This window comes from Nansenia antarctica (assembly GCF_963989245.1).
Source record: "Nansenia antarctica genome assembly, chromosome: 2".
Taxonomy (NCBI): Eukaryota; Metazoa; Chordata; class Actinopteri; order Argentiniformes; family Microstomatidae; genus Nansenia; species Nansenia antarctica.
The window spans coordinates 73,550,810-73,562,325 of NC_137675.1; the positions used below are offsets into that span (position 1 = coordinate 73,550,810).

Consider the following 11,516-nt stretch of genomic DNA (forward strand, 5'->3'; position numbering starts at 1 on the left):
TATTATAATATCTCAGCTTAGTTTTGATGATTTATGAATAAGATTAAATTAATATATAATTATAATTATAATATTTTACCTGGTAACAGACAAGCTAGTCTGAAATTGTCAGAATTCTATTGCCTTCAAATCACTATAGTCTATTGCCTTCAAATCACTTAGTGATTAGAAAAAAGTCTATCTTTCTCACATGCTCAGCAAACACACACACGCGCGCATACTCACGAACACGTACTTCGTGGCCATTTCTATTCTAGTAACAGAGTAGCTTGCTAGTAAGAGAACATGTTTAGAAAGTGTTTGTTTTTTTCCCATACAAACTATATTAATTTCAGATACTGTGGTGGAAGATATCCTAATTTCCAGTGAAGTAGCTGCCATGGTGTTACATTTTTGTTCATCCCACCATATACAAATCCAGATTAATCGCAAGTGTTAACGCGTTAACGCGTTAACACCGACAACCAAAGGGAGTTAATTCTGTGTTGCGGTTAGCGGGAGATCGGTGTTCGAGACCCGCTTGGGGGTTTTCATTTTGTTATAAAGTGTAACGTTTTCTTGATTTTTTTTCTTGATCAATAAATTGTTAGTGACATTGAACATACACTGGAGATCATTCACAGCGATCCTGTCCCCAGATGAATGTGGTTTTAATGTGGCTTATTTCGTTGTCATGGCCACGCTAACTGCAGGAGTAAGTGTTGTGTATTGTTGCTGCCGAGTTCACACATTAAAGTTACACCGGAGAATTTGCTATCAGAATCAGTCTTGTTTTCTCTAGCACACAATTTCTACAACTAATATAACTGTAGTTGTAAGAGTATGTCTGAATCAGAAATAAATATGGTCTAACTGTCTGAGCCGCGTCTGTGTCACAAATCGGATATTTATATGTAATTGCCCAGTTACGTAAATGTCTTATTTTTATATGTATGCACTTTATGCACTCTGAGTTTTTATTCTCTTAGTTCTCTCTGATGCAGAGGTAGTTAGGGAGTGTTTGGATGGGATAGTTGAGGCTATGTTTGAGGGAAAGGAGAAACAGGAGATATCAGAGAAACCCAAGCAAATACCATTATCCAACTGCACTTCAACCAGGAGAAGTTACTTGTGGATGACCTAGTAAAGCCCACCTCAAGGCAAGGTGGAGGCCACCACAATAATTCAAACACCTATCTAGTCCCTACAGATCAGCAAACACAAACAAGGGAAAGTGCTTAATGGTATACTTCATGTGTGCTGTAGTAGGACTTGACCATGTCTTTTCCTCTCTCCCACAGGCAGGATGACGAATCAGCAGTCACTCAACCAGTCAAATAAGGAGCAGGAATGCGAGGAAGGCATGAAGACCAAGCCCAAATCAGGCGGGGGGTGCTGTGGCGTCATCACCCGCAACCTGCTCCTGGTCCTCACTGTGCTGGGTAGGTGTCAGAGCTGAACATCGCTGTCCTCCAATCCCATCCACAGACATAATGTATGAATCTAGTCTGTTAAGGAAGGTGGAATCCTAACTAGAGATCTGATTCTTGCATGCGTTGATGCATTGATGTAAATGAGAAGTGTGCACGATGATTCGAGTCACTTGTACGAATCTCGAGTTAGGAATATAATACTATGAATAGAATACTAGGTGCTCTCACATGTGGGAATTGTACTTTGAGAAGGTTTCCCTGTCATGTGCTCTTTCTCTCTTAATTGATGGTCTCAAGTATTTGCTTATGGTGAGTCATTCCTAAACCTCCTGCCGAGTAATACATTTGCCATTGGTGTTCAGAGGGAAACTTTTAGTGGGTGTTGAGTTTCCCCTCGTGCCTCACACAGTTTTTAGGACCAGTCATTCAAGGACAGAGGCAGCTTGGATCATTGTATTCAGTCTTTGTTGAAGATAATGTCTCTAGTGTTTAGTTATTTCTATCTCTACAGCTGTTAACGCCCACTCTGTGTTAGTAAGTCATCTCTTACTCCCACCCTCCTTCCCTCACACTCACTTACTCTCTTTTTGTGATTCTTCTTTTGGCTCTCTTGACTGTATTTTATCTCTCTACAGTCACAATACTATCAAAACAATCCTCTCTTGAAATGTGATAGAGCAGATCTACTGTTGGATAACTTTTAAAAGAGTTTGACTCATGTTGCTTGTTCTCTTGCTGTATTTCAGCTCACATTCTGTGACATGTTCCAATTGCTTGCTGCTGCAGATAGAGATACAGTATACAATGCACTGATAATAATCCATTCCCTACTCACTGACATAGTACTGGAGTACAATATTTGTGATGCACAACTCCTCTGCTCTCTCTCTCTCTGGGGGCCAGTGTATCACTCTGGTCTTAGCTCCTGTCCTCTCTCCTCTCTCTACTCCCACAGTTGTGTTCTGGGGGCCAGTGTATCACTCTGGTCCAAACTCCTGTCCTCTCTCCTCTCTCCCCTCTCACAGGCGTTATAATTGGGTCATTGTTTGGGATGATGCTGCGGTATGTTCCGGATTTGGATCCTAACACGCTCATGTTGATCTCCTTTCCCGGAGACGTCCTGATGAGGATGCTGAAGATGCTCATCCTGCCTCTCATCATATCCAGCCTTATCACAGGTATGCACTGCACATCAACCTCCACACACACACACACACACACACACACACACACACACACACATACACACACAACACGCACAGGTATACACACACGCACGCACGCACGCACACACACACACACACACGCACACACACACACACACACACACACACAACACGCACAGGTATACACACACGCACGCACGCACACACACACACACACACACACACACACACACACACACACAGGCATACAAACATACAGGCTAACGTGCTCTATCTCTCCAACATGCACACACAAACATACACTACACACACACACACACACACACACACACACACACACACACACACACACACACACACTGTTTCTCTCGCCCCCACTCCCCCAGGGCTGGCAGGTCTGGATGCTCGCTCCAGTGGCAGGATGGGAACTAGGGCCATGGTTTACTATATGACCACTACGGTCATCGCTGCTGTCCTGGGGGTCATCCTGGTTCTGTCGATCCACCCTGGGAACCCCAAACTCAGGGGGTCTCAGGTCAACTCTGCCCCCAAGACCCAGGAGGTGAGCAGCCTGGACGCCTTCCTGGACCTCCTCAGGAACCTGTTCCCTGAGAACCTGGTGCAGGCCTGCTTCCAACAGGTACGAGAAGCTCCTTTTCTCACTACATGACATGACAATACAGCAGGGGAGGCTAGTGAAGGCAGAAATCGAGGACAGGCTCATTCTAATGCATGGAATGGAATGAGGAATGATATCAGTTGGCATGTCAGAAGCCATCTCTCTCTCACGCCTTCAAACCAGTACTCAGATTCACAAAAGTTAGCGCTTTAATGGCGGAGGGGGCTTGTTTGATACCATTCCTCATTCTATTCCATGCATTATAATGAGCCTGTCCTCCAATTTCTACCCCCACCAATCTCCTCTGCAGTAGAGGAGACATCACAGCATAGCAGCAGCTGAGTGTTTTACAATAGCAAGTCCTAGTAGTCGGGGGATTCCCTGTAGATTTGACCATTGTTCTCTGATAGGTCATTTTCTGCTCTCCCAAATCCCCTTGGTTCTCAGAAATGGAAGACACAGATGCGTGTGACTCCAGTTAAGAGCCTAATATTGATTTGTATTACCATGCTTTTCAAATGTATTACATATATACATTCCGTTTTCCATTGAGAAGTATGATTACCCCATACTTTAACATTTATGTTGAACCCTGTGTCCAGTGAGAGGTCAGGTGGTCAACCACAGGGTGGTCCAAGGCAGGACAGGACCATACATGACAGGACAGGGCGGAAAGGATAGGAACGGAGCTCTCTGCGATTCACAAAGCAAACAAATCTGGCCGCTGTTTATCCAAGCAGGCTGATCATTTCTAAACGATAATCCAGGCCTCAATCATGTTGCAACAGTTGCCTTCTTTTGTCCAAATCCTTTCGGGGGGGGTTTTTCACTCTCTTCTCCTCCTCTCATGCGCATGTGTGTCTGAATGATTAGAAATCCTTCTCCGTGGTAGACTGGGTGAGGGTCAGCCCTTCTGTTGGTGCTGCTAATCCTTCTGCATCTGTGTCGTTTCGTCTTGATTTACTACACGAAGCATCTGCTGGTGAGGAGAGTGTGCTGCCGCTGAGGACTGGGCTGACAGGGACATTCTCTCTCTCTTTTCTCTCTCTCCCTGTTTTCTCTCTTTCTCTCCCTCTCTCTCTCTCTCTCTTTTCCCTCCCTTTCTCTCTCTCCCTCCCTCTGTTTTCTCTCTGTTTCTCTCTCTCTGTATTCTCTGTCTCCTTTCCTCTCTCTCTTCCTGTCTTTCTCTCTCCCTATGTTTTTTATCTCTGTTTTCCTCTATTTCTCTCAATCTCTCTGTTTTCTTTCTCTCTTTCTTTCCCTCTCTCTCTCCCTGTTTTCTGTCTCTGTTTCTCTCTCTCTCTGTATTCTCTCTCTCCTTTCCTCTCTCTCTTCTTCTCTTTCTCTCTCTCTGTTTTCTCCTTCTCTGTTTTTTTTCTCTCTCTCTCTCTCTCCTTTCTCTCTCACTTTCTCTCTCCTTGTCTGCTGTCTGTGCTTGTCTTCATCAGACAGTCATTGAAGTTGTAATTGTTTTTGCAGATCAGCCATGAAATTTCAACTTTCTCCCCACCCTTCCTTCTTTCATGCTCCTTCCCGTGCTCCCTCTCTCTCTCTCTCTCTCTCTCTCTCTCTCTCTCTCTCTCTCTCTCTCTCTCTCTCTCTCTCTCTCTCTCTCTCTCAATGTTTATACATCGTTGTAATCAAGAGAATAATTGGCCTTATAGAAAGCTATTTTAAGCAACTCCTCTGTGGTTCAGTTGGAAGAGCATGCAGAGAGGTTGTGGGTTAGATTCCCGCTGGGACTATGTGATGGCAGCTGGTGAAAGAGGGAACAAGGAGAAATTAAAAATAAATAAATAAATTACTTATTTCAAATCATTTTTAAAAGAGCATTGATTCAAAACACATTGTTTTACTGAAATGTCAATGACACACTCGCTAGTCAAGCCAAAATATTGCAATGCAATGGATTCAGTGAGTTACATTTTTTTAAGGATAAAAGTCAGAACATTTGATTGGTTGCCCACTTCTTCCCCCTTTCACCCGCTGCCGTCACATATGTAAAAAATGTATGCACTCACCGATGTAAGTGTAAGTGTAAGTCAATGTAAGTCAGTGTAAGTCAATGTAAGTCGCTTTGGATAAAAGCGTCAACTAAATGACATACATTATGATCAAAGTGCACCCATATACTACATGGGCTGTGGGAGATTCATACTGTCCCAGTTCTGGTGTTGTGAGAACCCTGCACCAGACAACTGAACCGTGTCCTCTCTGCAGGTTCAGACAGTGGTTAAGAAGGTGGCGGTGACCGTGGAAAACCAAACAGAAGCTGTAATCGTCAGTAAGAAGAAACTGGAGTTCAAGTGGGGCATGAATGTACTTGGTGAGAGGAAGCTTCTTTGTCGACGTGTTTGTTCCCTGGCTGTTGAGTGATTGGAGGAGTGTCGTGTACATTCTATTGTTGTTACTGGTTGAGTGAAATGTCAGTGTTCAGAGGGAGCGCTCCAGGGCGTGGTATGTCATCACTTTGATTCATTGTTGCTTTGTTTTTTTTCCCAAGGCTTAATTGGGTTCTTCATCACATTTGGAGTATGCATGTCCAAGATGGGCGAGAGGGGGAAGGTCATGAGTGAGTTCTTCAACATCCTCAACGAGATCATTATGACGATGGTGAACATGATCATGTGGTTAGTGTCTCTCTCTGTGTTTCTACGTGTGTGTGTGTGTGTGTACGTGTGTGTACGTGTGTGTACGTGTGTGTACGTGTGTGTACGTGTGTGTACATGTGTGTGTGTGTGTGTGTGTCTTTGTATGTGTGGGTCTGTCTTCCCTCAAACAGACCAGTGGCTGCAGCATTTCAGCATTCTGAGGATGCCACACACAAAGGTCACTGACAATGATGGATAAGGGGAGGTCTGCGTACATGGGACAACTGTGGGAACTGGGATCAGAGGCAACGAGTGAAAAGGAGAGAAATGAAGGGCGAGAGTGAGAGAGAAGGATAGAGGGGATGAAGCCTTTGGAATGCTGAGAAGTAGCAGGAGCTGAAGCTGCAAGCCTCTCTGGGTTCCCAAAGGAGCGAGGTTGGAAAAGCTCCAGAATGTAATGGTAAGACAGACAGACAGACAGGAGATGAGAGGAGACGAGAGGAGGGAAGAGGAGACGAGAGGAGAGGAGAGGAAGGAAGAGGAGACGAGAGGAGAGGCGCCACTGGCAGGCAACAGACCAGAGCGCTGGCAGGACAGAGGGACGTGGATAGATGCGTGTGAGAGCATGTCCCTGGAGACCGATGAAAGCTTTGAGACTTCACAGGACACTGGGCAGTAGGAGAGAGAGAGAGAGAGAGAGAGAGAGAGAGAGAGAGAGAGAGAGAGAGAATGCAGCCCTGCCTGTGTCTCTCTCTTTCCATAAGGAAAGACATTCAGTGGCCATCTAGTTGTACAGCTGGCTTACGCACTACTAAGGAACTTAGTACTTGCTCACCCTTACATGACTCTGTCAATGTAAACCAGCCAACCACACTGAACACATTACTCATCAGTCAACAGTTGTAAACAAACACAACGTCCTGTATATACAAAACACATATCATACACTAAACACCCCCAGGAAATCATACACAGTTCAGCCCAATACTACAGGACACCAAACAACTCCTCAGTGGCCGTATCACAAACACAACTCAGATTAATAATGCGCGGTTCGGACCTTCACCCGCTCCACCCTGCCGTTTCATAGACACTTCCCGAGCCTGCTCGACCCGATATCATCAGACAAAACAATGACAGCAATCTTCAACCATGAATTTGATTGGAATACAATAGGTTAAGCCTATAGAGTAGGAAACAAAATATCAATGCATAACATATGTAGTAACTTTTAACCTTCAGCTGGTTGTAGAATGAGCTCTCAGGGCTGTAGCCAAGGAGCTGAGCACGCACCGCTCAGTGGGAGGCCAGCTAGGGGTGCATCTCAGTCCAAAACGGTTTTCCATCATCTTCATTTAGTCAACTGAATGTATTGTTTAGGAGAACGTCAATTCCCTGTATTCATCGGTTGCATTGCCTGCACTTCAGACAAGCACACAGCCTAGATCGCAAGTGTTATGAACTATGCCAACAAAAGATCAACAAAATCTAGAGGAGAACTAGGAGTATGTGTTTGTCCCTCCATCATGTGGAGTGTGGTAGTAATCCTCCACATTTTGCCCCCTAGGTACTCCCCGTTTGGCATCGCCTCTCTGATCTCAGGGAAGATAGCGGGCATTGGGGACCTGGAGGTGGTAGCCAGACAGCTGGGCATGTACATGGTCACTGTCATGGTGGGCCTGATGATCCATGGGGGAATCATCCTGCCTCTCATCTTCTTCGCCATCACCAGGAAGAACCCCTTCACATTCTACTCCGGAATCTTCCAGGCCTGGATCACTGCACTGGGCACTGCCAGCAGGTAGAGAGAGTGTGTGTTTGTGTGTGTGTGTGTGTGCGTGTGCGTGTGCGTGCGTGCGTGTGTGCGTGGGTGTGTGTGTGTGTGTGTGTGTGTGTGTGTGTGTGTAGATGGGCTAGGTGAGTACTGTATCCTTCTGTGCTATTTGACTTAACGCGAAATAAGTGGTGTACAGTCAAGTGGGCTTACAAATCTACAAAAGTTTGGACTTAGTTTGGAATCAAATTCATGTCAATCACATGGTGGATTGCAGTATTGAAGTACCACTGGTGTTATATCTCTCTCTTTCTATCCACTCTCTTCAGTTCTCCTGCTCCTATTTTCTCACTCTTCCTTTATGCTCTCACTTTTAATTTCCTCCCTCCTTCTCCCTCTCCACCCCCTCTTATTTTTTGTCTTTTCTACTACCTGTCTCTTGCCCTCTATTTTCCCTCCTTTCTCTCTACCCTACCGATCTGTTGTTCTTTCCAACCACTCATTCATTCTTTTATTCATGTTCCCACCGTCTCTCAGCGCCGGAACGTTACCCGTCACGTTCCGTTGTCTTGAGGAGAACCTGAAGATCGATAAGCGTGTGACACGTTTTGTGCTCCCCATCGGTGCCACCATCAACATGGACGGTACTGCGCTGTACGAGGCTGTGGCTGCCATCTTCATCGCCCAGATGAATGACATCTACCTAGACGGAGGGCAGATTATTACCGTCAGGTATGTGCCCTATTCTACACACGCACGCACACATGCACACGCGCACATGCACACACACAGGCATGAATGCACACGCACGCATACGCACACACACACACACACACACACACACACACACACACAGACACACACACACTACTGTTCTGGTTGCAGTGGGTAGGTTTCAGTGTTGAGCTGCATCATAATGTTTGTAACTTGGATTGTACACTGACATGTTCAGGTTGTTGCCTGGATTTTTTATAGGTCAATCTGCTGTAGTTCAGTATAGTCCCTAATGTAGTTAGGCTTTTATGTATGTCACTGTCTTGCCTTTGTGTATATAAACATATTTAAGAGTGAGAAATGTCCTTTTAATCCGGCTTTTTTTGGCGGGGGGGGGGGGATAAGAGATGGCAATCACAGGTTTGTCATTATTACCCTAGTATTGTGTACCTTGAAATGGTACTGGTGGATGTAGAAATCAGACAGTCTCATTATAAGGCATGGAGTGGGATGAGGAATATGTTTGATCCCATTCCTCATTCCATTCCGTATATTTCAATGAGTTCGTCCTCTTTCTACCTCTTTTCCTCCTTTTTCAGCCTCCGCTGGTACTCACCAATCTTTTAATGTATCATTCATGGTTGCACATAGATTACCTTCACCATAGAATCATTCAAATACATTCTGTTGTGACGGTGCCTTGGAATGAAAAATATACAGTATGTACGTGATGAATCTCCAAGACTTATCCTCACTGGCATAATAGTATGGAAATTACTGCTGTAGAGTGAAATTGTTGTAGTCTAGTAATGTACTGTAGTCTAGTGATGAATAGGAAAGGGCATGGGGTCACTGATAATCTGGGTGTACAGTGTGAACAGTGGCTACTTCATCTGACTCGTGCTTTGTTAATCCCTAGAAACAGTGACAAGGCAACAGAACAGTTACTTTTCGCAGTTGTTGCCACACACCAATTTGAGAGAGGATTGAAATTAGAACTGTAATATCACCTGATTTCTGTCTCTCCCTCTATGCCTCCCTCTCTCTCCCTCCATCCCCCTCCACTGCATCCCTTCCACTTCCCCTTTACTCCATCCCCATCTCTCCCCCCTCCACTTCGCCCCCATCTCTCCCCCCTCCACTTCGCCCCCATCTCTCCCCCCTCCACTTCGCCCCCATCTCTCCCCCCTCCACTTCGCCCCCATCTCTCTCCCCAGTATGACAGCGACCCTGGCCAGTGTGGGAGCAGCCAGTATTCCCAGTGCTGGCCTGGTCACTATGCTGCTGATCCTGACAGCTGTGGGACTGCCCACTCAGGACATCAGTCTCCTCATCGCTGTCGACTGGCTCCTGTGAGTCTAGGAAATGGACTCTTGTGTCTCATAACTATTGTTCTTCAGTAACATGAAGATGTAATTCCATGATTCCATTTTTCTCCTTACCTCAACAAAGGAGAATGTAAACAAGCAAGCTCTCCAATAATGTTAGAATGTGACTAGTTAGGAGCTGGAGTTTGCAGTGGTGGTGTGTTCAGCCCTTGCTGTCTATAACACCTACCCAGCCATGCCCAATGATAAGAGAGTTGTACCAGGTCCATGTAAAACATGAATCATTCCTGGCTGGCTGACACCTGTACTGTTTGTTTGTCCAGTGACAGAATGCGGACCTCCATCAACGTTGTCGGGGACTCTTTTGGTGCTGGCATCGTGGACCACTTGTCCAGGGCGGAGCTAGCTGAAATGGACGGGGGTGTGCTCCCACCCGAGGAGGAGTTTATCCCCCCGCCCCCCATCCTGACAGAGATGGACCTGGCTCCCATGAAACCCCCCGATTTACCCCCGCGTTCTCCGCGGCCGCCCAAACTCAACCACATCGGTCCCTCCATCTCCCAGGCCCACTCCCTCACCCCCTCTCCTCGCTCTGTCCGTTCTCCCTCCCCGCGCTCCGTCCGTTCTCCCTCCCCGCGCTCCGTCTGCTCCCACTCCCCCCGGCCATTCCGCACGCACTCCCCATGCCTCCTCCGCAGGACGGAGCCCGGCTACTGCGCCCTTCCCACCCACGACAACCAGGTAGGCTTCACCTGGCCCTCACCTGGCCTTCACCTGGGCCTCATGTATAAACGTTGCGAATGCAAAAAAAGCATGCGTCAGCATTTCTCTTTTTCGCTTCTTTGTCGGGATTTGCCGTCATTGTCGTCATGCAGTCAGTATAGATTAATATTCATTTGGGGCATTTCACTGACCATTTGTAGGCAAAGGGGTGGGACGCAAAATATAGAGTTGATTGTGATTTATAAAGGGAAACAGGTGTGGGACATGCGCACTGTGTTATAAATCAGAATCTTGGTGTGGGTAAACATTCTTGCTTGTTTACGTACGCAAGCTTTTTACGCCAGTTCTACACAAAGCTTAGAGGCCCCTGGCCTTCACCTAGCCTCACTGCTGCTCTATGACTGCTGCTGCTAACCTTTCCTCCAATCTTCAGTATTCATGTTATTACGTATATGAACTTCCTAATTTTGTCTTTGTCTTCCCCAGATCCCCACACTTCCTCGTGGATACAGAGATAGAGACAGAGAGAGGGAGCGACTGCGTGGGCGTGAGAGGGACAGAGAGAGTGAGACGGAGGAGGAAGAAGAGAGAGATAGGGTGTTGGATGTGAGTGATGGGGAGGAGAGTGACGACACTGCTTACGACCGGAGACATGCTGCCCCACCTTGTGACCTGCCCTGAGATTGATTCTGTTATGACAACATTTCTGTTGTTACACTACAGTTTTACTATGGTTCCCACACTTTGCACTCCTCCATCCTATACCAAGATGGTTTTGGAGGTCTGGTTCGGTGGATTCAGTGGAGAAAAAAAAAAGAAAAAAGAAAAAGGTTACTATCTAGGAGTACTTTTGTTTGATTTGAGAGATCTCATTTAAAATGAGTTGTGTTTGATATAAGTGATGATCAATAAGCTTGTTTGAGCGTAATATTTTTGTTTGTATTTATTTTGCCATGGCAACATCCTTTAATGATGTCAACAAGGGCCTTCAAAGCCATGTCCTGAGTTTTGCGCTTTGGTGTGCTGCAAAAGCATTAATTTATTGTTGTGTTCTCTTCGTTAACCCATCTCAATCCTTTGACATACAATTTGATAGTTGTGTTATCATTTCATGACCAAATGAAGCCAATCCCATAACTCTGTCCCCCTCCTGTTAACGCACAACCATAAATGTCTCTTCTCAACAACC

The 11,516-nt window shown here is 45.9% G+C and overlaps 1 protein-coding gene across 1 annotated transcript; it reads left to right on the forward strand.

Moving 5' to 3' along the window:
* Positions 1 to 1,285: 1,285 nt before the first annotated feature.
* Positions 1,286 to 11,008, forward strand: slc1a9 (solute carrier family 1 member 9; the record flags this gene model as incomplete). The annotated part of the gene is made up of 10 exons (XM_080523398.1): positions 1,286 to 1,421; positions 2,438 to 2,590; positions 2,965 to 3,218; positions 5,418 to 5,523; positions 5,701 to 5,827; positions 7,356 to 7,589; positions 8,100 to 8,294; positions 9,494 to 9,628; positions 9,928 to 10,345; positions 10,814 to 11,008. The coding sequence occupies 10 exons, from the start codon at positions 1,286 to 1,288 to the stop codon at positions 11,006 to 11,008; spliced, it is 1,953 nt and encodes a 650-aa protein (XP_080379524.1).
* Positions 11,009 to 11,516: the final 508 nt, after the last annotated feature.